The 26,009-nt window shown below is 38.0% G+C and overlaps 1 protein-coding gene across 1 annotated transcript in view; it reads right to left on the reverse strand.

Annotated features, from left to right (window-relative positions):
- Positions 1–26,009, reverse strand: part of LOC122811455 (antigen peptide transporter 2-like) — a 320,151-nt gene that overhangs the window by 78,983 nt on the left and 215,159 nt on the right. The window contains exon 8 of the mRNA XM_044083306.1: positions 15,077–15,265. Within this exon, the coding sequence (XP_043939241.1) occupies positions 15,077–15,265 (189 nt within the window). The remainder of the gene's footprint in view (positions 1–15,076; positions 15,266–26,009) is intronic.

A 26,009-nucleotide genomic window follows, 5' to 3' on the forward strand; every position in this document is an offset into this window, starting at 1 on the left:
TTTGAACCGCCACTCGGTTGTTCAGGGACCACTCGTAAGGCATCAGAATAGCTCTGCTCAGCCTGTCTGCTAACACATTGGTCTTTCCCGGAATGTGCGTTGCCACTAAAAACCGTTGGGAAGATACTGCCCAATGCCACACTCGCATGGCCTCTCTGCAGAGGGGATAAGACTTGGTTCCCCCCTGCTTGTTCAGGTACCACACCACGGACATGCTGTCTGAGTGAATTGCAATCGTTCCCAGAGGAAGAGAGCTTTGGAGTGCTCGCAACGCTAGAAACACCGCTCTCATTTCCAGAACATTGATGTGCAGGTGTACCTCGTGATCTTACCACGTGCCTTGGACCGTCCTGCCAAGATAATGCCCCCCCACCCCATCTGGGAGGCATCCGTGGTCACCGTGGCCACTGGAGACATAGGAATCAAACTCCTCCCTTTGTCCAGATTGGTGGAACATAGCCACCAGCGGAGGTCCTGTTTACACCATTCCATGAGAAGTATCAAGTGGGAATGAGGAAGTTTCTGAAAGAACCAGGGGCCCTCAGAAAGTTGGGGACCGCTCATGGGGGTATCCTCAGACCTTCGGGCTCCACCATCCACAGATAGGGGGGCGTCAGAGGCTCTAGCCGGGGTGTAGGGGGACGGAGTGACCGATCCAGGTGATGTAACTGATGATCTGGCCAGTGCACTCCTCTTGGCCTCGAAGGCAGGTCCCCCCGAATCCGAGGGCTGACCCGTCTCCAAGACCACGACCGGAGTCAGGGTTCCCCGAGCCGACGCACCGAGAGGGAGGCTCGGGGCCGACAAGAGTCCCGAGGTATCCCCCAGGGTCCGACTGAGGAAACCCGAGTACCGAAACCAGAGGATGGAACCGATATGGTTGGAGCCGACGTCTGCTCCGATAAACTCACAAGGGGTATCGGAGCCGACATGAGAACATCACTCGGCACGGAGCACTCCGGCTCTGACGACACAGGGGTGCTCGGAGGAGGAATCATCGGTACAAGAATAGGGACTGGCTCCGGAGCCGACTGGGTCGGAGCCGAGAACAATTTTGCTAACACCGGCGACTGCAGGAGCCTCTGGACCACCGTATCCACATCCATATCAGACAGCCTAGAGGATTTGGAGGAAATAGAAGGAGATTGGGATCTCCTACCTGGAGACTCATGCCTAATGCTGGGTGACCGGCTCCGAATAGGCTCCAATAATATCGGGGCCGAGGTTGACTCCAGCACAACAGATACCTCCTGCGGCCCCATGGACAATGGAGCCGAGGAGGCAGTATCCACTTTCGAGACCTTCTCCGGAGGCTCTGAGGAGACAGATGAAGCCGGAGATCTTTTCTTGGCTTTGGAAGCCTTAGATTTTGTACTAGAAGAAGAATAGTCTAAGGACTCCTCAAAAGAAGGCTTAACCAGGCCCTTCAAAATAAGTTTATTTTTTCTTTTCTGCAGTACTCTCAGGGTGAAAGCATGGCAAACACTGCAGGACTCTTGCAGGTGAATAGCACCAAGACAATAAACGCAGATGGAATGCCCATCTGTAATGGACATTTTGTAGCCACATTTTGAACATTTTTTTAAACCTGGAGGGTTTATGCTCTTTCTGCTCTTTAGACATTGTGAATCACAACACCCACTCAACCGACAGCGACAGACACAAGAGGAAGGTGGGAAAAACCAAGCACTACTAACGGCCAAAGAAACTCTAATTTAAATGTTTCTTTGGTGCAGCAAGGAAATCTAACTACCGACAAGAACAAAAAAACAAAACACAAGTTTACCCAAAAAAACAAACACAGGAGAGGACTAGGTCCTCTAATTTAAACGGGCCTAACCTGCCAAAACAGAGGGATACCACAAAACATACCACTCGCTAACACTCACAATGCAAACTTGCCAAATATGAAAAACTAGCTATTAAAATAGCTTTTACAAGACAACAAACTGCTCAAAGACTTATGAAAAGTTTTGAAAAGGGTACTTAGCCACAGCCAAACGAGACCACATCCTAACTCTACGAGCGGCAAACAAGATCTGGGGCTAGGGTGAGGTGCATCTTGGGATACCGGGTTAGCCCAGCCAATTAGAGACTTTGTGCTAGAGAAATAAGTTGGCCGAGTCGGAGCCGATTCTTGGCTTCAAACCCGTGAGTAAGAATATAGGCGAGATAGGACCATATAACATCAATAATTTCTTTAGAAAAAGATTCCAATGTAGCTGTAATTCCCAGAAAAACTACCAGGTGTTTAGCTTGATCAATTAAGTATTCTAGTCAGTGGTTCTTTTTGCTATATAGTTAGACTTTTCTTGTCTCTTTAAATAATATCTCATCCCAACCCTTTAATATTCTACCTCATGGCCTTAAATTTCTGCACTATGCTATGTTGCAGATTTCACACTCCTAAAGGTCATGTTAAGGCATCAGCTTCCAAGCTGCTTACCTCATACCAAATTTTCAAAGGTAATCCAATGCATTTAACAGGTGGCTTCACAAAGATGCAGTGGCACTATAATGTACATTCATAGAATAACTACACCACTCTAAGCACCTCACAGTTCCACTACAGTCTAAAGAACAGTTCCATTTTTTGCTTCATTAAGATTCACTGTTCCACACTAAATGTGTTTGCAATATTGTAATACATTAATTATTAAAATTTCTAAGAAAAAATCCAGGGTCAACTATAGTAAATTGTGGCATTTTATCAAAAAACACATCCAATCTACCATAATCACAAATTAAAATGGATAATCATTCTATGAGCTCCCTGGTTAAAGTTGTTGGCAAGTGATCCACGTTTCCCTCTTGTTTCACATTTTAATAACATAAATACACCTCCACATTGGTTAAACAGTATGATTACCTAGAGATACTTCAGGTGTAATTAACTGCTGGTAAGACAGGGTCTATATTAGAACATCGAATAGTTAACAGTTCAAATCACTACAGGTCGACCTTTAGTGATTGAACTGTTAAAACATTGAATGTTCAAAAAAATTAAAATAAAAACAACAACAACAAAAAAAAAACTAAATGGTGTAGGCTGGGGGGCAAGCCCCCTGCAACCCCCACTATTTAAATATATCAACTCCGAGACCACACTACATTGAAGTCAATGGAAATCTCCCCTTACGGAGATTTCCGTTTACTTGTTCAATGTTTGGCAGTTTTGCTTTTCTCGTGTCGACAATGTCAGCTTCAACGTTGTCGGCTTTCGAGAATGTAATAGAGACCCAGTAAGACACTTATTCAAGTCATTGCCACCTACAGGACACCCTCCATGAATCTGGGCACCCATTCTGCCTATTTGGATCTACTTGAGTCTATCAAGATACATCTGAACACCATGGTTTTAGGTGACTTTAACTACCCATCCCTCAACTGGGTAAATTACCCGTGCTGAAACTCACTTGCCCAAAGGTTCCTCAACTTCATTAACTCCAATGCCCTGGACCACCTGGTTCACATTCCCACACGGGATGCCAACATCCTGGATCTAGTGCTTGCCAATATGTGGGACCACTGTAGCACCCCCACTGTGAGTTCTTCCCTGGTGAGATCTGACCACAAATCAGTGTCATTTGAAGTAACTATCATACCAGCCCCCCCCCCCCGAGCAGCAACTAAACTAAAAAATTTCTCCAAAGCAGATTATAACCTCTTAAAATAGCTTCACTGCACCCCCCCCCCCCCCCAGATGGAACTGGCAACTACACCAAATTCTACATCAGTGCTTTATACAAACACTTGTATAAATGCACTGACTCGGCTGTACCTGACAGGACCAAAACAAGCTCCTCAAGGAAAAGCAAACTTACCTGGTGGACAACTGTCATTAACAGGCTTTAAATAAGAGGAAGAAATTGCTGTCTAAGAGTAAGAAGGAGTAATCCATAAACTGGAAACACTCCCTCCTCAACTTAAACAAGCAGTAAGACTTTTTGTGAACTCCTCCAAAGCAAACTATGAATCCAAATTAGCTTCCTCAACTACGGTCAACCATAAGGCATTCTTTTGTTACCTCCATAACCTAAAAGGAAAGGCCAAGATTTGTGCTGAACTGGTAGTTAATGATATCACATATACTGAGCCTGTGGACACACCTAACCTGTTAGCCAACAGGTTCTGTGAAAACTTCACTCCACTGTCCCCGCAACACGTACCCCATGACAGCCCTATCACCTGCTCCCTACCTTGTATCTCTAAAGAGCAGGTCATAAACGCCCTCTCTAAGGCCAAAAATGCAGCATCTACTGGACCTGATAACATCCCAGGCTGCATCCTACATGGACTCCAACAAGAATTATCAACACCATTGGGTACTCTTTTCAATCATAGTGTAAGCACCAACTTCATCCCAGCTAAATGGAAAACGGCCTCCATTTTCTCATTGCACAAAGATGATGCTTCCACTAGCCCCAGGAACTATAGGCATATTAGCCTGACTAGCCTTATCTGCAAGGACATGGAATGAATCATCATGGACCTTATTACACAACATTAGAACATACCAGGATCTGTAGTATTGTTGTTATAAGTTTCATTTGGGAAATTGTTTGTTTTTCTTTGTTTTGTGTAATATTGTATGAACAATTGGAAAACTAATAAAGATTTATTATTGAAAAAAAAAAAAGAACATACCAGGATCTATCATGCACTATTGCAAATAAACTAAAAATGTCAGCACAGGTGGAAAAACTTAGAAGATACACAGAAAAATATAAAGGAAAAGTACGAAATAAGCAATTTATTGATGACCCTAAAAAGTTTTACAGAGAATTGGGAAACAAGGTAAAAGGAATTGAAAGACCACCAAAAAAAAAAGAAGAAGAAACAGATGCATTTTGGAAAAGTATCTATGAAGACCCTGTGGAACACAACAAAGATGCTAAATTGATAAAAGAAGTAAAAGAAAGAATAAGAAGTTTAAAGGTACAGAATATGAAACTGGATGAAGTAACAGCCAGAGAGACTGGAACAGAGTTAAGAAAAGCCTCTAATTGGAAAACCTCAGGCCCAGATGCAGTATCTGACTTTTGGTTAAAAGTATTAACATCTCTGCACGAAGATTTAGCCATGAGTAAGAACTATTTATATGCGCACCCCAAACAGAAACCGTCCTGGCTAACAATAGGTAAAACAATGCTCCTACGTAAGAGCAAACCTGCAATCTACCCCAAAAATTATAGACCAATAACTTACCTTCCAATGGTGTATAAATTACACATGAGAATTGATGCCGACAGAGTTTATAGTCAGTTAGAAGAAAACTCAATTATGGCAGTAGAACAAAAGGACAATAAAAGAAAGTAATTTGTTGTTAAATAAAGTCATAGTGGAGAACTGTAAAAAGGGGAATAATCTAAGTATGGCACGGATTGACTACAAAAAAGCATTTGATAGTATCCCCAACTCAAAAATATATATGATACACCCTACACTGATATACTACATTACAGTGACCATGAAACAATGGCAGACCACTCTGCAATTAAACCACGATAAAGGACAAATTATTATCCCAGGGATAAAAATTCAAAGGGGGATATTCCAGGGTGATTTTTCTGTCACCTTTGCTATTCTGCCTTGCCCTTAACCCATTAATTTGGCTCCTAGAAAACAACAAAGTCTAAAGACTTCTCATCTTCTCTTTGTTGATGATTAAAAATGGTATAGCTCATCAGATGAGGAACTGAAATCACAGCTGCAGGTTGTCAAAACTTTTTCAGATGATATTAGAATGTCATTTGGCCTTGATAAATGTGCAAAAGCAACCTTTAAAGCAGGAAAACTGCAGCACCAGGAAAACATCAGTTTGGGACAAGAATACGATATAAAAGAACTTGGGCAAGAAGGAGTGTATAAATACTTGGGAATTGATGAAGGATCAGCAATAAAACATGAACAAATGCAAGTAAAACTTAGTAAGGAATATTTTAGAAGACTTAAAGTAATCCTGAAAACAGCAATGACATCTAGGAACAAAATCCAAGCTATAAACCAAATTTGCTCTTCTTGTCCTAACTTACAGTTTTGGAATGACTGATTGGCCCCAAAAAGTGCTGGATAGATTAGATATTAAAACAAGAAGGATGCTTCATGCTCATCAAATGATTTATAAAAATCAGTGCATACCATGATTAGATATTCCTCGTTCTGCATGAGGGATGGGCCTCCTTGAAATTGATTACATGTATAGATCTGCAATCATGGGACTCCACACATAGCTGCTGACTTCACGAGACCCAAATGTAGTGAAAGTTTTGAAACATGAGGAGAATAAATCTAAGACGGCTTCCCTGCTTAACTTAGCAGAAGCATATCGGCATCAAGCAGGAATGGAAATCAAACCAGAAGTAGATAAAAATCAGGCGGCAACTGAATGTGCCAAAAAACGAAAGAATATAAGGTGACGGACCAGAAGAAAAGGCAAGAAATGTGGAAAATGTATAAATATAGTTGTAAGTTTAGAAAACTTCTGGAAGAACCTCATGTTGATTAGGAACGAATGCAGGAATGGTTAAGGAGAGGTGACTTCAACCAAGAGATGAAAGGTTAATATTGGCAGCCCAGGATAGTGGGCTGTACACATTGGTTTACAAAGTCCACTGAACATGTGGGAGAAACAGACAAATGTAGGTTTTTGTAAAACTGAATTGGAAACTGTCGCACACCTCGTTGCTGGTTGTGATATATTAATGGCAGAAGGACTGTATACTGATAAGCATAATAATGTGGCAAGACTGCTGCACTGGGGATTGTGCAAACATCATGGTGTTGAAGTGGCTGAAAAACACTGGAAACATAAGCCACAAAGCATCACAAAAAATGCTGAAGTCTGCATCACATGGGATCATCCATTACCAACAGTTCAAAAGATAGATGCTAGAAAACCGGATATAGTGGTCCAAGAAAAGAAGACAAAAGTAGCACTGATCATTGAAATCGCCACACCTAATGACTAAAGTGTCCTGCGCACAAAGAGACACAAAGTTATAAAATATCAGGATTTGCAAGCAGACATGAGAGCAATGTGGAAGAAAGATACCCAAATACTTCCAATAGCAGTAGGAGCAACGGGTCTTACAAAAAAAGAGTCTAAAATTATATTGCGGGTGCTGCAAAGAGCACTTTTGGCTGACATCAGAGTGAAACCATACTAATTTCATGAACTTTAATCATACTTTGACTTAGGAATGGGATCCATTCTAGTCATGCTATTAGAAACCCAAAAGATTTGGAGAAATTGAAAAGAAACAGACCTTATCAACACAGATATAGGCAATCTCCAAACACTTGACCCTACTCAGTTTGTTTTTGTCAAAGGGAGATCATGTCTGTTAAACCTGGTGGACTTCTTTGAGACAGTCACCAAGGCCCTAGAGGAGGGGAAATCTGTGCATACAGCCTACCTAGACTTAGCCAAGGCTTTTGACACTATCTCCCACTCAGACATCATTGACAAACTCACCCAGCTAGGTACCAACCCTTACAATGTTAGACAGGTCACTAACTGGCTCACTGATAGAACCTATATAGTCAAAATAGGGGAATCCACCTCCAACAGCAGACCTGTAACCACTGGTGTTCTGCAAGGATCAGTCCTGGGACCTCTACTGTTTGGAAACTATTTCTCCAAAGTGCAAATAAAAACTAAATGTCTATGGCTGACAAAGTTTCCCAGTGACTGCAAACAGGGAGCAGTCATAGAATCTCCAAACGATGCCAACATCCTACAAAAGGGTCTTACACAAACAAATGATTGGTGCCAAAGTCATAGCTTTAAACTCAATGCAAAAACATGTATTATCATCCCTTTCGGTAAAAGCAATGTTCCTGCTAACTACTACATCAATATCAACACCCTAAGTAAGAACTCAGCGGTGAGAGACCTGGGCACACAGGTTGACAGCAACCTTACCTTTGATCACCATGTCTCCGCAGTGGTAAGAAGGGCATTCTATACTGCTCATCTCATAAGTAAGCTCATTGCCCCCAGAAAAAAAAAGAAATGAAAACCTCCCTGTACTCTTCCCTCATCAAGCCTATAATTGAGTACAATGCCCCTTTTGGTATGTACTTTTCCAAGCACCTGCAGCAATTGGAGAGACCAAAAAAGTTCCTCACAAGGAAAATGTAAGGTCTTCAGCATCTGTCTTATGTGGATCATCTGAAATCACTGACAGTTTATTCTGTTTCATACAGACAACTCAGAGGCTATCTCTGCCTTGCATATAAGGCAATCTCTGACCCTGCTTTACTGGAAATGCTGCATATCCGCAAGTCAAATGGTATATGGGTTACTCTCTCTAAAGACCTTAACCTGGTATGTGACATTAATAGAACTTGCTGGAGGGACAGCTTTATCTCCCTGAGGTTACTACATCATTAGAACAGACTCCTACTTTATGTCAAACAGAGTACCTCATTGACCCTCTTCAAATGCAATCTGGACGACTGGATGGGTAACAATAAATTCACCCTTGGGGTTCCACTTGTGTCCCTCTTGAACATAGGCAATAGGTGCTGATCGTGGAAATAAGGGTAGAACTTGGCTAGGATTGTTAGGGCCCTAGGGCAATTATCCTATTAACTTCCTATGATCCTATAAACCTATGATAAGTAGTATCAACATTTCAAAAACTAAAACTTGAGCGAGCTATACAGCTGTTTTAAAAGCTCTAGATACTATTTTGTCAGTACCACTGGAGTAAAATTAATTGTACTAGACTGTTTAAATGTAAAGATGCAAGTTACATATGCATATAAAATATACAGACACTGGGTGTTGCTACAAAATACATCTAATGTCCCCAAAAACAATAATGCATAAATCCAAACTTAATATGTCTTCCACAGTGAAAGCAAAAGCTATATAGTGAAAAATAAGAGACAAGAATGGAACTCGATACATATTGTGCTACAGCTGATGGAATTTAAGTGATTTGATTGGTAGGCACCTCCTGCCATCACTACTGAAAATTGTACAGTATGCTTGGCACTCCCTAGGAACAAAGATAGATGAGTATTTTCATTGGAGAAAACACAGTCTTACACTGTATTTTTAGTTTTCTAACTAGATTTGTTGCAAACTTCAGCACTTTTTAATTTACATTTTATTAATTTGTTTTCTTCAAAAAAGAGTAAGACTTTGAAAAAAGAGCAGTTTAACAACATATATGCACAATAAATAATGCACAATTAGTTTATTATACAGTTATTTAGCAATTTATAATTATACGCTGTATCAGAAAAAATACCTCTACCCCTCAATCATTCTCCATCTACCGTCAGGCAAAAAAGCGAGTTACTGTCATTTTCTTCAAAATCCATAAATTGATAATAAAATAAATATAAAAAATAACCACCATTTCTTTAAAGAAAATTCATTTTCAATTTCCAGAGGTTGTTTCCAAATTCCAAGAATCATTACCTTAGTTACTAAAGTACCAATCAATATCAACTTACCTATTTCAGTTGAGAAATATTCAATAATATATAAAATCCAAATAGATGGAATACATGCATTTTTTTTACCAGTAGTTGTTTTGATTGACATGCTTAAAAGTTTTCAGCCACCAAGGATAGATTCTTGAGCATGACCACCATCCATGGCACCAGGTACCTCAGAATCATCAACCATGCCAGCAAAGTTTCCCCAAATATTTCCAATCTGGAGAATCTTTTCTGACTAATATTTAACTTAACAGAATTTGATATCTCAGTGGTCAAAATTAATTTGTCTGTAATAAAAGAGGTGTAACTGTGAGAAAGCAATGTATCTTATTCACACTGAATATTGTCATATGTAGCTAACTATATACTAATATAAATCCAAGAAGATCATGGAATGATAAACTAAGGAAAGTTTACAAAAGCCATGAAAGTGTTGTATTTTCAGAGGAGATATAAAATATGCAGCTTTATGTGTGGTGTTTGTTTTGAGATTATTAAATCAAAACAAGCAAACAGATGTAATTGCCAAACATTGTTAATAATTTCAATATTGTGTCTTGATGAGTTAATATTCCATTTAAGTAAATTAATATCTGGAAGAAGGAAGATAATGCAGGATCTCTTATACTGTAACCAAAATGGGATTTGGGTAAAATAAGAACTTCCCATGGAATTCAGAGGGAACCACCTATCCAAAAGAATTTTAACCAGATTCTTTTGATTTTGTTATAATAATCTTTACTGGGAGGAGCTACTGTTTTTTATAATAAAAGGAAATATTGTGGATACATTTTTTAAATTAAATTAAATTAAATTAAATTAAATTAATTAATTATTCCTATGGGAGATAATTTAAAAGTTCCCCATTTGTTAGCAGTCATCTCTGTTTTGTGGCAGGTATATTTTATTTGTTCTTCTACAATGTAAGACTCATAACTGAACATCTCCATCTTAAAATGTTTTACTGCTGGACAATTATAACTGGGTAGCAACCTATTCGAGGAGTTGATATAAATAATACTTCTGATTTGTTAAACTGTAACTAGTGAAATTATTTATATGTTTAAAAAAGGGATACAGTATGATCTAGACAGGGTATTATCCTGGTTATTATTAACAGCAACTTATCGGAACATGCTACAAATTTGATTGGTCATTTACTAATAATCTTAGTGCATATCTGCATTTCTTGATCAATTGCTTTCAAAATACAATTTCTAGACAGCATGAAAATGTTGGGTGATAAAGGACATCTCTGGCAAACACCAGAATATTGTGTCACAAATTTTAACTGACTTCATATTAATAAAGTATTTTGTTTGAAAAAAAGAACTTTAATAAAATTATACAATATGTATGTGAGATTTAATTTTTGTAAGATTAAAAATAGATAATCTTTATCAATGGCGCTAAACATTTTTGGACATCTAAGGAACAAAATGCAGAATCTGGGAAACTATATCTTTTATTGATATATAACTGAATTCCTTCCAGTGTTTGAGTGCCTGAAGACATTTTCTTTTCAACAATAAATCCATACTGATTACTATGTAACTGAGAACTTGTTTTACTAAAGTATTACACATATTTGCAATAATTTGTATAACTTTATAAGTATCAAGAACATTTTCTAATAAAAATAAGTATGTTATTAGCTTTAATATTTTGGGGCATAATTCTTTATCAAAACTCAAATCTGGACCTGAGGCATTATTATCTGAAAAGGAAATGATTGCATCTACAATTTTACTTAAGGAAAATTACATCTCATAAGTATTCATCCTGAAAGCATACTGCTGAACAAACTTAGTGTTTTTTCTTCGTAATATTAAGAGAAAATATATATTATTAAAATAGAATGGATAGATAAATTTGTTTTTAATTCAACAGATAGAATTTTTGGGTCTATATTAAAATCGCGAAAGTAAATCGATCGACACATAAATGTCAAACTCCAAATACAGCGAATAAAGTGAATCTGGAATGTCAAACGACCATTTTTTGGGCAGCAGGGTGATTGTGGCGATGAGGAAATAAATCCTTTTCCCCACTGTAGTGCGGTCTTGGAGTTGGTATATTTAAGTAGGGGGGTGTGGGAGTGCAGGGGGCTTGCCCCCCTGCAAAAACATTTTAAATAGTGTTTTGCTTTAAGTTTGTTATGTTGGGTTTTCCTTACCTGTGTGGCACTGTTGCTTCCGGGAATACATTCGACGTTGTGATTTTCGCATTTCTTGTCATTCGCTGTATTTGGAGTTCGACATTTAAGTGTTGATCAGTTTATATTTGTGAAAGTGAGCTTTCGCGATTTTAATATAGATCCGAATTTTTATCTGGCTAATAAAATTTGATTTTTTACACTTATTTAAGATTTCTTAAAAGATGGGTCTCTGCCGTGAAATATATCCAGTTTTATATATTTCTTGTTTCCCCATTTCTTTTAGGACATTTGTCCACTATAAATGGAGTTTTCTGTTCTTAGTTACATTTTTGAGTAGTTTACTGCTAATACCTTATCCATCAGTTCTAGCTAAGAAGTTATATTTTTGAAAAGTTTCCATTTTAATTATCTGTATGTTAGGGTTATCTGAAATAATATGCCATTAATACACATTTTGAAACAGGCCCATCTAGAAATAAAAGTTGAATGAGGACTATTTTTTCCAGAATAATGTCAATGCTAGTTTTATTACTTGTTCATAAAAATATATATTTCATTGTTGATAAAAATGAGAAATATTTATTTGGTCTGGATAAGAATGTGGCTTCTGAAGTAGCATGATCCAACAGAACCCAGAGTAAAAATAACATTTCTGAAAAAAAAAATCAGAGATATTATTCAAAATCCAAAAGGCATCTGATCCGGATGTTTTTTTGCTTTTGCAGTTGATGTGAGTGTAACCTACTTGGATTGAAAATGTAGATGTCCACAAATCTGTTAGTTTGTCTTCCTCTGAAAAATCTTTAAAAAAGCTTTTTTGAATTTTTAGATTCTCATGAAAAAATCAATATTGCAATCACCAGATAAAATTATGTAGTGTGCATTTAAAAATTGTAAGTCTATATTTAAGTAACATAAATTCCCTATGTTGCACAAAATGAGTGTACATGGAACTGAAAGTGAAAACAGATCAGAACTTAAAATTGATTAATAAAATTCTATCATTTGTATCTTCATACATGGAAATAATTGCTACTGCCCTCTCTCTCTCTCTTTATTAGATTGTGGGTTGATGAAGACTATTTAAAGGCTTTAACATTTGATAGTAAATTTTGTTTAGAAGTTTCTAAGTGAATGTTTTTGTAAGCAAGTAAAATCTTCAATCTGCATTAGAAATATCATATTAATTTTAGTTATTGTTTTTCTACCATTAGTATGCAATAAGTTAAAGTTAACCTTGATAAAATCAATAATAGTTCAAAAAAATTAAGGTTACCCAACCTAAAGGAGCCCTCCCACAAAAGGAAAAAAGAAATGATAAAAAATATATGAGATCCTTCCCTATCGTGTATGGCAGCAAAGGCAAAATATTCAAAGCATGGAGTTTTTTACATGTTTTCTCTAGATTTGAGAACGATAGTCATGAACCTTTACAGTTTATTCTTAATATAGCCAGAAAAGTAAATCTGGTTTACATTCCTTTTTGTTAAAGTTGTTTTCCTATTTCTGAGAAGAATCTTCCCTTCTCTGCAATTTCAGCATGAAAATCTTCATCAATATTAAATGGAGCTTGACTAAACATAAGTTTCTATACTTTAATGCTGTAGAGAAAGTATGATTTCTTTCAGAAAATGAAATAAATTTTGCTATTACCACTTGATTAGAACCTAGTTTAGAGGGTCTGGCTCTGTAGATTATATCCCTAATTGTGGGTAAATAATTTTGTTTAGCCAAATCACTTGGCACTTTAGAAATAATTATACAGTCACTACAAGCAGTTGGATTGTATTCAATGATCTGGAGGTTAAGCTTGTATGCTGTCATTTCAGTGTGCTTCTTGGACTTTATGAAAAGTTGTTTTCAGATAATTATAGTCAGTAGATAAGTATTCAAACCTAGATGATAAATCAGTTAAATTCATTTCTAGTCTCCCCTGAATTTTTTCAATTTTTTTAAATTCTCTTTATATGATGCAAATGAATATACTGGAATGTTAAGTGAGACAATTTCAGTAAGTAAATAATTAGACCAAGAAGGAATATTTTCACTTACTACTTATTGGGAAAGGTTGGTTTGAAGGTCCTTCTTCATTTCTTTGCATGTTCTGGAGTCTATGTCATTGTATGTTCTTGCTTATCCAAATCTGATATGGTCTGTGTACCACTTGATGCTACCTGTGAAGATTTTGATAAATCCTGAATAGCTTCTGAAGACAAAGGACATGAACTGATACTCAATAGGCATTCATTAGCCTCTTGGTGTTGTTAAGTTGGTTTCATCTTCTCGATTTGTGACTGTGAGCAGTTGTTTTAAGATCTTACCTTGGAAAAGGTTTTGGCAGCCATTATATTTAATTAATTGGGAGGGGGAGAATAAAGTAGGTAAAACTCCCTCAGTGTCCAACTCTTTGATCAGCTGTGTTGTTTTGCATGCTTTGTATCCTCCCTTTGCACCACATGAATTTATATTGTAATCACAAATTAGAGCTGCTTTAGAACAAGTATTTAATTAAATCGGTTGCACTTCAGTTTAGTGGAATTCTGTGAAAGCAGCAATAAATCTGATTTACAGTGAGACTAAGCAGCACTGAGTTTGGCAGTAGCTTGGCCTCCCACAAAGGTCGACTAATCTGTCATTGTGTACCTCGTCCGCACTTGGTGGTATCAGCCAGTTGGAAACTTGATCACATTTACTGAATATAATGAAAAATATCGTCAATATGTTTATATGTCAGTCCAAGTAATTATTCCTAGACTGTCTACCTGACATTTGAACATATTGCTTTTGTAGAAATTATAATTTTGTATATCTGTTAAAAAAGAGGCTGCCAAAAAAGGCTGGTTACCCATGCATTACAGAAAGAGTCCCATCTACCCCTTTTTGTTTAAATTATGTTCAAATAATGGATTAAATATTATTTAAGTAATTATGTTTTCTGCTAAATGTGATAGAAAAAAATAGCATTGCAACTTAGTGACTATACAAACTGGTCTGAAGCAGGAGGATAACTTTTTGTTTCTGAACTTGGCAAAAAAATGAATAAGTAATCGTTAATGCATTTTAAATATTTTACACTCCCATGCTGGTGCTATAGAATTTGGCTTTAGATTAAAACTAAATATATGATAATTAAATGCATGCTTTGCCTATACAGTGTGCCTCTTATCTTACAAGTGGTGAAGACACTGAAGAAATATGCTTAAAATCTGACTGTGAAGTTAATGATCACATATGCTACTTGCAAGATTACAGAAATACTCTGAATAATAGCATCTGCTGAACAAACACTGAACTTCTTGGTTAGAAATGATGTTATAATTTACATAATAAAATATAAATTACTAGAAGTCAAAGAATTAGCTGTGATTTAAACATTGTATCTTGGAACTTGTTGCAAAAAATGATGCAACTCCCCTTCTATTCCTTGCTGCAGGTTTAACATTCAGAATACTATACCTTTAACACCTGTAGCTCTGGCCTTGTTGGATATGAAAATGAAACATTGTTGAAACGAACATGTCCCTTCAGTTTATCAGACTTCAGTTTGCCATCATTCGAGATATTTGGCTGCCGGTCAAGATACTCAAACACTTTTTCGGCTGCACCAACTGACAGGATCATATCTCCATATATATAAACCAATGTCTGCAATTACAAGCACACAATGTAACAATATACACTTGTTTGCTTTATACCTATGAAATGAAGCAGCTAACATTTTTTTGATAATTGCAAGCAGAAGTCTTTCTTATACTTTAGAACACCACTTCTGTTTTAACTGATTTCATTCAGTGTCACTGTATTTAGCAGGCAGACCCAGGAAGACACTCCTTTCAGTGAAGGACTTGGGGAACAAGGAAGGAAAATGGCTTGCTGAAGGTTGTGTAGAACAGAAATCCAATAATGGAATTAATACTAACACCTCCTAGGTTTGCAGATTAGTGCCTTTACTAAAACCTTACATGTAAAAGCCTGCTTGACAACAGGGATCTACGAAGGCACACTTGAAATGCTTTTTACCTAGTTTTTAGCCTGAAGCATGACAAGTTAAGAATAAACATAACTGTATAATTGTGTGAATAAACTCATCATAATACTAGATGTCAGAATACTAGAATCATTGCTGCAGGAAATCAGTGCATAATCGAGTTCAAGTTGAAGGCAGATATCAGTTGTGTTGCCAATTACTTTCAGATGTCCAAATCTAACATCATGGCAGACCATTAAATTGTAGCACGGGAATATAAGAGTATGCCTTGCATGACTTCCTCTGTTCTTTTCTAGCACCCAAAAAAATGACAACATTTCTGCAACAACAAATCCTCTTGCAGCTGGTTAAAGGAGCCCTAGAAAAGAGCAACAATACAAAAACTATACAGATACTAAAAGCCACTATAAGAAATATGCAGTAAACAATAAAAATCAATAAAGATGTGAAAGATAAAAAACATACAAAATGTTTATCATACCAGAAGTGGTAAAACACTGACCAGTACTGACCAGACCACCAAACTCAACATGTTCACATCACCTTCATGGAGGGTAGGATATCATTATGTAGCAATAAGCTTAGTATTCAAAGATCTAGTGTTATAGTGAAAGTGCTCATAGAACTGTACTATTTTCATCACATGGATCACTGCTGTGGGAAATGATTATAAGATTGAGAAAGTATGGTAAAGTATACTCTTAGGTCATGGTTAGATGGTCTTACGTACGTCCTGTTGGACAGCTGAAGAATATCTTACTCTTCCTTCAGAATGTACAGCTAACCTGTAATTTTTATAAAATGTACAACTATTTAGATGGATAAGCCTCACTTTGTTTCAGCATTCCTCTTTTTTTTCTCTCAAACCAGATGCAGTTATATTGTGCAAGCCGGTGATGCACTACAGTGTTTTTTTTTCACTCTTCACTACTTTAGTATAACCATGGAGTTGGTGTGTGTGTATATATATATATATATATATATATATATATATATATATATATATATATATATATATCACACACACACACACACACACACACACACACACACACACACACACACACACAATCTATATATTAGTGGGTTTGGGTTATAAAACAACTTTTTTTCCAGTTTTTATAATTTTTCGAATTGTGCTCTCAATGTTGAAAAAATTATGTTGTGACTCATTTTAGACTGACTCAATGGAACATAGGGAAAAGCTCACTAGATGTCCAAGCAGCAGCCTCATGAATATTTTGGGCAAATAATTTTTTGAAGAAAATTGCAATGGTAGCTGCTGACTAGGTGCAAAGCGCTCTTAGCTCCACAATCGGAGTGTTGTTGTACTTAAAATGACAAAATGTAATACAATTAGCTAATGGCTTCGTCAAAGTCTGCTTAGTGACTGACACCACTATTCCCATAATAAGGGGAGGGGGAAGGATAACGATTTTTAAATTAAACTATCCAAGGAATCTGAGTAGTTCCTGCAACTGCATTTTCCTTTGGGACTAAGAATGCACACAATAGTAAGACAGGAATATGCCGAATTACAGAGAGTGAAAGAAGTTAAAAAAAAAAAGAAACTTAAAATTAGCAGACCTTAATTAACACAGTGTGTTTATAAGCACCCCCAGCCTGGCAGTCTGGCTGAGTTGCCAATCCAGCTACTGAAAAGCAGCTGACTAGAGAAGGAGATAAGTCTGGGTTTGTTTAAGTGCTGGCAGTCAATGGCATACAGTGAAGGACTTTGGCAAACATAATCTATTCAAGGCTAACTGTTGTCTTCTATAAATTTCTCATAAAATATGTTTTTCTGGTAAACTGTAGGAGGAAAGTCCACATCTTTTTCCTGGGGAGTAATATGTGTCATATGTGTTTCTACATTTGGGTATTCTTCCAAATCTTTACAAGAAAGTTTTAGCTTTAGCTTATTATCCTCATGTTCATACTATGACACTACCAGCCATGTGACCTCCCAAGGTATAGAGTTAGCAGTCGGCACTAATAGCAGCAATGACTTTTATTATGTCCAACCACCCATCAGTGACATAAACTAAAGGCAGACATGAGGATATAAAGCTTTTATCAGTGAATATTGTTTTACGATATTTCAAAACTGTTGCTTATTCCAAACTGTAAAAAGGACTTTCTTAAAATACTGTTCCAAATTTCATATGTCATGACAGCTATAGCTATTCTCTCTTGCCATGCAAAAAAAAAAAAAATACATATATATTTATTTTGCCAGTAGCTTCTGCTACATTCCAGGGGTTATGCCTGCTCTCTGTTTCAAATTAGCCAGTAAAACACTCAGAACTGGGTACCTCAACAAGGTTACCACAATCAGTCAGACCTCAGTAGCACAAGTTAATGGGGAAACAAGACTTGAACACTTTTATTTTCACCTGAATGAATGGATAGTTATTTTAATAATGCAAAAAATGCTGAAGAATGTGGGGTACATCTGCCTTCCCTCTTGTACAGCATTTAAATGTCAAAAGGATGAAAAACAGAAAACAAGCAATGCAACAACATATATTTCCAAAAAAATCTCACAGAACTTTCTGGTTCCTTTCTTGCTTGATATATCTGATCCATTATGTTGTTTAAAATTACAGAGCTGCAGTAGATGACTTTCAAAATACTGAACCCTTTTGTTTTCTGAAAAGCATATAGCCTCTTCTTCCTCCATTATTCAGTTTGTTGTTTATTTTCCTACTTCTTTTTGGTTCAATTCAGAATCAAAACATCCAGGGGAAACGTATGACTGGTCATTTATACCTGCACTTAGCCACCAATACTTCTCAACTACTCCTGGTTTTGCCTTATATTTCATATTTTTATTTATTTATTTTTTTATTTTTTTTTATTTTACATTTGTTGACCGGGCTAGTCTAACTGGATACATGTCCATTTTCAGTAGAGGCCCAGGGAGATAAGCTCCAAAATTAAGCTACACACAGGAGTAAGAAAGAAAATAAAAATAAAACATTATATACATTATTGCTGGAGGTTAACATTGTAGAAATTAACATCAAAAAGAATCATGTGTTCAGGTTTAGCAATGAACCTATATCTATGGTTCAAAGTTTAACATTTGACATGTAGAAGTGTAGGAAAGAAAGAAAGATTCAACTAATTATTAAGACTGTTCATAATTATACACTCAAGTAAAATAGTTGGCATACATACAAAGCTGAAATACAAGTACCTGGAGCAGGGGTAAGGTTCCAATGTACATACTACGGGGTAGTTCACAGAAAAGAGAAGACTAGAAATTAGAGTAAAGGAGAGCTTAGTAATCCCACTAGGTGGTTGTGGGAGGGTAGAAAAACAGTAATACTGTACAGTTAGTGTTAATCTGGGTTAATACACGGGCATAGTCACTGTGTTTTAAGGAGTAATTTTATTTGATATTTGAAGAGTGGTAATGATGAAAGTAATGCTAGGTTGCTGGGAAGCCTATTCCAAATCTTCCCCACAGAATTTGAGAAAAGAGTCTCCTGTTTTATTACAGGATTTCTGGCTGGTTGCTAATAATTTATTTGCTGAGCGAAGGGTAGTAAGATTGCTATAGGGGGAGATTAGGCTACTGAGAATAGGAGTATTGTTGGGATGATACAGAATCTTATGGGTGATAGTAAGTTGTTGAAATAGTAGCTGGTTATGCATTTCTAGCCATGCTAGCTGTTGGAGATTTAGGCAGTGATGGGTTCTAAATGGTGAGCCAGTGGCAAATCTGGCAATGTTGTTATAGGAGGTTGCCAGTTTATTGAGGTTACTTTTGGAAAGATTAGTGGTGATGTGGTAGCGTTGTCGCCTCACAGGAAGACGCTGTCCGGTTCGATTCTCAGCTAGAGCGTCTTCTGCATTGAGACATGCGTGAATGGGTGTACCTTCGTTAAAGGTTGTGCGTCAGGGCTGGTAACTCGGCACATAAAAATCAACTACCAATCATTAGCGGACCGGAGACACAACAACAACAACAACAACAAAGTATAAATGGGTGAGGCATAGAGGAGGGTAGAGATTAGCTGGGTGTGGGCAATGGTGGTTCTGGCTTCAGGGGTAAGGAAAAATTTTATCCTGTAGAGAGAGCCAAGTTTTCTGTTAACAGTTTTAAAAGTTGTGTTACTATGAGAGTCAAAGTTAAGGTTCTGATCAATTGTTACGCCTAATAGTTTGGTGGTCGGGTCAGGAGCAAAGACAGTACCATTGTTGGACTTAACTGTGAGATCAATTTGGGAGGACTTTAGTGTTGGAGTAAATAGCAATAATTTAGTTTTTTGGCATTTAGTAGGAGGCAACATTGTAGAAACCATTTTTCAACTGAGTTAAATACAGTTTGAGTAATAGTCTGGAGCTCAGCTGACGAGGTGGCAGTACACACTAGTGTGGAATCATCTGCATATTGAATACAGGTGGCTTGAGGAATATTTATATTTAGATCATTAATGAACATAGAAAAAAGGAGTGGTCCCAGGATAGAGCCTTGAGGGACCCCAAGAGTAATAGGAAGATGAGTGGAAAGGTTATTGTCGCAGAGGACAGCTTGCTGTCTATTTTCTAAGTAGGACTTGAACCATTGTAGTGCCTGTGAGTTGAGTGAGAGTGATTTTAGTATGTCTAAAAGTATTTGATGGTTCACCATATCAAAGGCTTTAGAGAGGTCAATAAAGAGTGCACCGGAGAGCTGATTATTGTTACAATGTTTGTTAATGCAGTCAGAGAAGGTTAAGAGGGCAATGGTAGTACTATGGAAAGGCCTAAAACCATGCTGACAGTCTGATAGTAGGTTATTTTGGAGAAGGTGATCAAGTAGTTGTTGGTGGATGCATTTTTCCATAATTTTGGCTAGAGGAGAGAGTTGGGCTATGGGGCGAAAGTTACAGAGTTCGGTTGAGTTACCACCCTTGTGAAGTGGGATTATGTGAGAGATTTTCCAGAGAGATGGGATGGAGCCTTCAGTAATGGTTGTATTAATAAGTATGGAAATGGGATAGGCAAGTACTTTTGCTGCAATATGCAGGTATTCAGCTGGTAGGAGATCAGCTGAGGGGGTACATGGTTTAAGTTTGTTGAGTAAGGTATAGATGAGAGATGTAGGAACTGGTTTTAAATGAAAGGTAGGGGGTGTGCTAGTCAGGGGGGATAGAAGGGATGAGCTAACAGGTGGTAAGGAGTTTGCAAGAGATTGGACGGTTTCTGTAAAAAAGATACTGAAAGTGTCAGCAATCTCATTGGGAGTGTTTAGAGAGAGACCTGATGGCGTTGGAGTCTTGGAGTGGCCTGGGTGTAGAAGTCTATTTATAGCTGACCAGAAAGTTTGTGGGTTTTGTTGATGCTTGTGCTGGAGTTCAAAGTAGGAGTTTTTTTGTCAAGGAGTATTGATTTTTTAGTGGCATTTCTCATCAGTTTATAGTTCTGGTGATCAATTGGGTTTTTAGTGTTTCTCTATTTAGACCAGATCTTATTTCTTAATAAGATTTTGTGTCTAGTCTCTTTAGTGAGCCATGGAGCAGCTTTACTTCTAGTTCTTATAGATCAAGTAGGGGCATGGTATTTCAGGATCTGCAGGAATTTGGAGTTAAAATAGGATACTGCTTCCTCAAGGGAGAGTTGTTTATGGGTGACCAGTCACAGGCTTGAAGCTCAGCTTGGAAGCTTGCAGGATTAAAATATTTTTTGTTTCGTGTAGTTTTAAAGATGGTTTGGTTGGGAATGAAGGTTTTTTGCCTGATTATATAAGTAGGGACGTGGTCGCTAATATCATCAGGAAGGGTATCTGCTTTATAAGAGAAGGGATGGCTATTTACTAGGATCCAGTCTAAGGTACTTTCTTTGCTACTGGGCTTATGGATTCTGGTTGGGGTAGTGATTATTTGAGAGAAGCCATAAAGATTTATATGGGTTGTAGGTTTGCATGAGGTACAGCTATTCCAGTCTATATTAAAATCACCAAGTACAATGGTTTGTTGGGGGAAGGATGTAGAAAGCCAGCAGAGGATACTTTCGAGGATGTTGATGTTATTGCCTGGAGGTAGGTAGCAGCATATTATGTAAATGGATTTGCTAGCATTGACCTGAAGCTTAGAGATGAGGATTTCTACATTACTATCTAAAGGTAGTTGTAGATCCACTATGGAAACATGTAGCTCAGATTTGTACAGGATTGCTACCCCACCACCCTTTTTGGTTGTACGGTCTAATCTTATTATATTTTAACCTGGTAGGATGACTTCATTGTCCTTTGTTACTGGTTTGTACCAAGTTTCTGTTAGACATAGAACATCAAAAGAATGTGTGCCTAGCAGAGCAGGAAGTTGGCTAATTTTACTATTTAAGCTCTGTATGTTAAGATGAGCTATGAGTAAAGAATTAGGAGTTCTAGTGGGGGTGAAAGGGGTGGTGGGATGAGGTTGGTGAGAATTAATTGGGGTGTTGTTGTATGGTCCTGGGTTGGGATGAATATCACTGTGAAGTAGAGGGTGTTGTTGAAGAGTAAATGAGAACTTCAGGAATTTGCAGAGAAAATTTTGTGTCTTTCTGGCTTGGTGGAAAGTAATATGGACTAACCTATGATACTTTGGTGAGAGGTAGGTTGAGGTAGAAGTGATGTTAGCATGGCTATGGAAGGTTGGTTGACTCAAAGGTAATGTTTGTTTTAGGGGATGGAGGGATCCAGTATAATGTTGGTTTTCATGCATGGTAAGGACAAAGGGTATAGATAGAATGGGTGTTACAGCAAGAAAGAGAAAAATATTTGTAAGTCTAGGTTGGTGTGATAAGGGCATGGTTAGGGAGAAGACAGAGTGAAGTCAAAAATAAGGGTTGATAATGAGATAGATTGGAGTGAGATAGTATATTAAGGCTAGTAGTGTGAACAGCAGTAAGAGTGTGGGTGTATATGTATGTAATGTTTAAGGAGAATATGTTTGGTAATTAGATAACTAAGGGAAGGGGTGTGTGGCCTGTGATCTATAAATGTAGGAGCACTGGGGGTGGGGGGGAATTAAGGGTAGGGGAGCGGAGTGAGCCCGCAGGGCGAATGGAGCGGTTAGAGCCAAACAGAGAGAAGAATGTCGAGGAGAACAATCAGTGAAGTGTAAAGGTCAGAAGGTAAGTTTGTAGAGTTGTAGAGGAAAGTAAAGAGGTTTGCAGGGATAGATTTGGGATGTTAGAGGAGTGATGTGTGGATAAGTTCTAATGGGACACGACAGTGAAGTAGTATGCAGTAAAAGACTGGGAACTCTATTAGGCAGATAAGGTAATGAAAAGGTAAAGGATTACAGGGCAGAAAGCTAATAGTATAGCGCCACCTGGTGGCCATACACTTTATTGCAACATGAGCAATGGTCCCCTAAGGGGGATATCAGGCTAGGGTCCAGGAGGGAGATATCTTAGTTAGCAATAAAGAGGGTAAAAAGGGGAAGTAAGGGTCATTTTAATGCTAGAAAGGGGGAGATTTGGCTGCTGGCTAACCTGGCAGGGAAGCTTGTTTAACCTAGCAGTAGTTTTCTACTAAATGTAGTAATTACAAGTGATAGCACCATTACAAGACATACTTTCACTGTTTTTCTTTCAGGGAAATGACTCTCAGGGAGCAGGCAGGTTATGTCAGTATTCTGGACTATATTCTTAGGCATCCCACAGGGCACATTCAGATAGGCTAGTGCAGGGACAAGCAGGAACACAAAGCTGGTACATGTAAAAAAGAAAGAAAAAAAGTGGTGAGGCTAACAATACAGGAATTAGAGATTACATGCAGTGGAATTTCACAGACACAGTCCCAGTATACTAACAATTTCTCTCAAAAAATACTGACTCCAGTCCTTTTAAGGTACTACAGCAGTTCTAAAATTGCTTACTGAAGGTTGGAGATTAATAGGGGAGTGTCAGACATCAGCTGTGCGAGGTCGCTACCTTCTCTAAAGATTTTACAGTGATAGAACACTTTTCCATATAACCAGTACATGCAGATACTGTGGTTAGAATAGGCTAAAGAGGTTCAATGCTTTAGCGTATAAACAAACTGGGTAAGAGAAAAAAAATTACACTCATTTATCATTGCCGGTTTAGTTAGTTAGAAATAATGTAGTGGCGGCCTGATCAATTGCCTATGCTCTGCACAACCTGCTACATAAGCATAGAAAAGGAAGTTAAACTAGCACGCATTCTAAGAGCACCAGATAACTAGGTAATTATATACAGTGGAACCCTGCTCAGGGCACAATCAAATTAAGCGAGTGATACAGACTGTGTAAACTTTAAACCTTAAAACATAACTATATTAGTGTGTAAGCCACAGATATTATAGCAGACATGATGATTATACAGTTGAAACTCTAGATAAACACATTCAATAACACAGACTAATTACACAGGTAAGCAGAACATCATAGATAAGCTAATTGTTCTGAAAATGCATGTTTATACAAAACCTGATGCACTATTACCTTTGAAGGTGGATTAAAGTAATATTTTAAAATTGCCCCTGATTTTGGGCCTTTGACCATCCAAAATCTGTTCTCTCTGACATTTTCTGCAATTGAAGCTACTTTGGCTTTTGCTCTTATGCTCCTCATTTTTTCATCAGTCCAGCAGTGTGCATCCTAGCACCCATCTGAAGTACTTCAGCTCCATCACCTTTAGCTTTCTCAATTGCTCTGCCTTTACTGCCCAAGTTTCTGCATCATACAGTAGTTCTGATCACACTACTGTTTTGTACACCTTACTTTTCAACTTCTTTGGTATTCTTCTGTCATACACTACATGTGAAACCCTATGCCATTTGGGTGCAGCCCCTATGATTCTAGCATTGACCACCTCATTCAGACTTCCCTTCTCCTCAGCCACCCCTCCCAGATACTCGAAGCTGTTAACCTGTCCCATTTTTTTCCATTCTGTCTCACTTTTCAGCTTCTTCTGATTTCCCCCATTTGCTTCCATTACAAAAGTCTTATCTGAACTCAGTTTCATTCCACGTACCTTCAGTTTCTGCATTCCATTCCCCGATCCTTTGCTGTAGTTCTTGCTCAGAGTCACCCTGAAATGCCAAGTCATTTTCATACAGCAACTTTGTTGCTATATCCCCTCAGACCTGTTTGCTAATGGGGGTCCATCACCAATATAAACAGCAGTAGGCTCACAGCTGAACTCTGATGCATACCCAGTCTCATTGGTAACTCCTCTGTGAGACCACTGTTTGTACTTGTGTCATTGGGTCCTTGTACATCACTTGCATTAATTTTACCAATATGTCTGGGACTTCGAACCACTGCAGGTCTGCCCAAATCAGTTTTCTTGAGATCTAGTCATATGCTTTCCCCAAGTCGATGAATGCCCAGTTGGACTCTTTCCTCATTTCTAGCTTTTTCTCAAGTTTCTGTCTCACTGCAAACATCAAGTCAGTTGTGCTGCATCTTGATCTGAATCCAAAGTGCTCATTTCCCATCTTACTTTCTACTGCTCTGCATATCTGACTATCAATCATCCTCTCCAGAACTTTCATGAAATGTGACAGGAGTTTGATACCTCTGTATTGCCCAGAATTGTGAATGTCTCCTTTCTTCTTAAACCCTGGTACTAGTATGCTTATTCTCCAGTCATCTGAGATAATGACTTTCTCTCCATACTGCTAGGAGTACCCTCAGAAGCCATAAGGTTCATAGGAGGTTACTAGGCTAATGGCCCTGGGCCCCTTTCAAGCCTAGCCAAGAGTTTATCCCAAAAAAGCAACCTCAGTCAGCACCTGTCGCCCCTCTCAATGAGGGATACAGGTGGAACCCCCTGGGAAAATTTGTGGCTTACCATACACTCATCAAGCTTGTGCTTGAAGAGGGTCAGCAAGGTACTCTGTTTGACATGTATGAGAAGTCTACTCCAGAGACCTGTCTCTCCAGCAGGTTTTGTTGATGTTGCATATTAGATTCAGGCCTTTTGAGTGGGTAATGTGTGAGGAGTTAGATTTATGGATATGAAGCATCTCTAGTAGGATAGGGTCCAAGACTGCCTTGTAGATGAGACACAGATCACCTCTGAGCAATCTGTATGATACCAAGCAGACTGATAGTGATTTGAACTTGTCTGTATAGGACATGTGTTGGAGTCCATGTATGTGCTCGGACCCTAAGGCAGTGTCCCCTAAGAGTACCATGACACTTACATTCACTATGGACACTCTGGAAATTAAAACAACCAGGATTAACAATTGTTAATCATCATGGGAAATAAGCCTCTCAATAAACCACTTGATCCAAATCCAGCATTTGCCTACAAAAAATAGTAACATCAGAAGCTACCTGGAATCGAAGGAACACCACAGAAGCTTGGACATTAGTTTTACCTTCCTGTGTGGCTCCTTAAACTGTAAATGTTGCTGGCACATGAGTAGAAATGATAATTTCACATGCT

This window comes from Protopterus annectens, chromosome 9.part0 (assembly GCF_019279795.1).
Source record: "Protopterus annectens isolate FY-2018-M chromosome 9.part0, PAN1.0, whole genome shotgun sequence".
Taxonomy (NCBI): Eukaryota; Metazoa; Chordata; order Ceratodontiformes; family Protopteridae; genus Protopterus; species Protopterus annectens.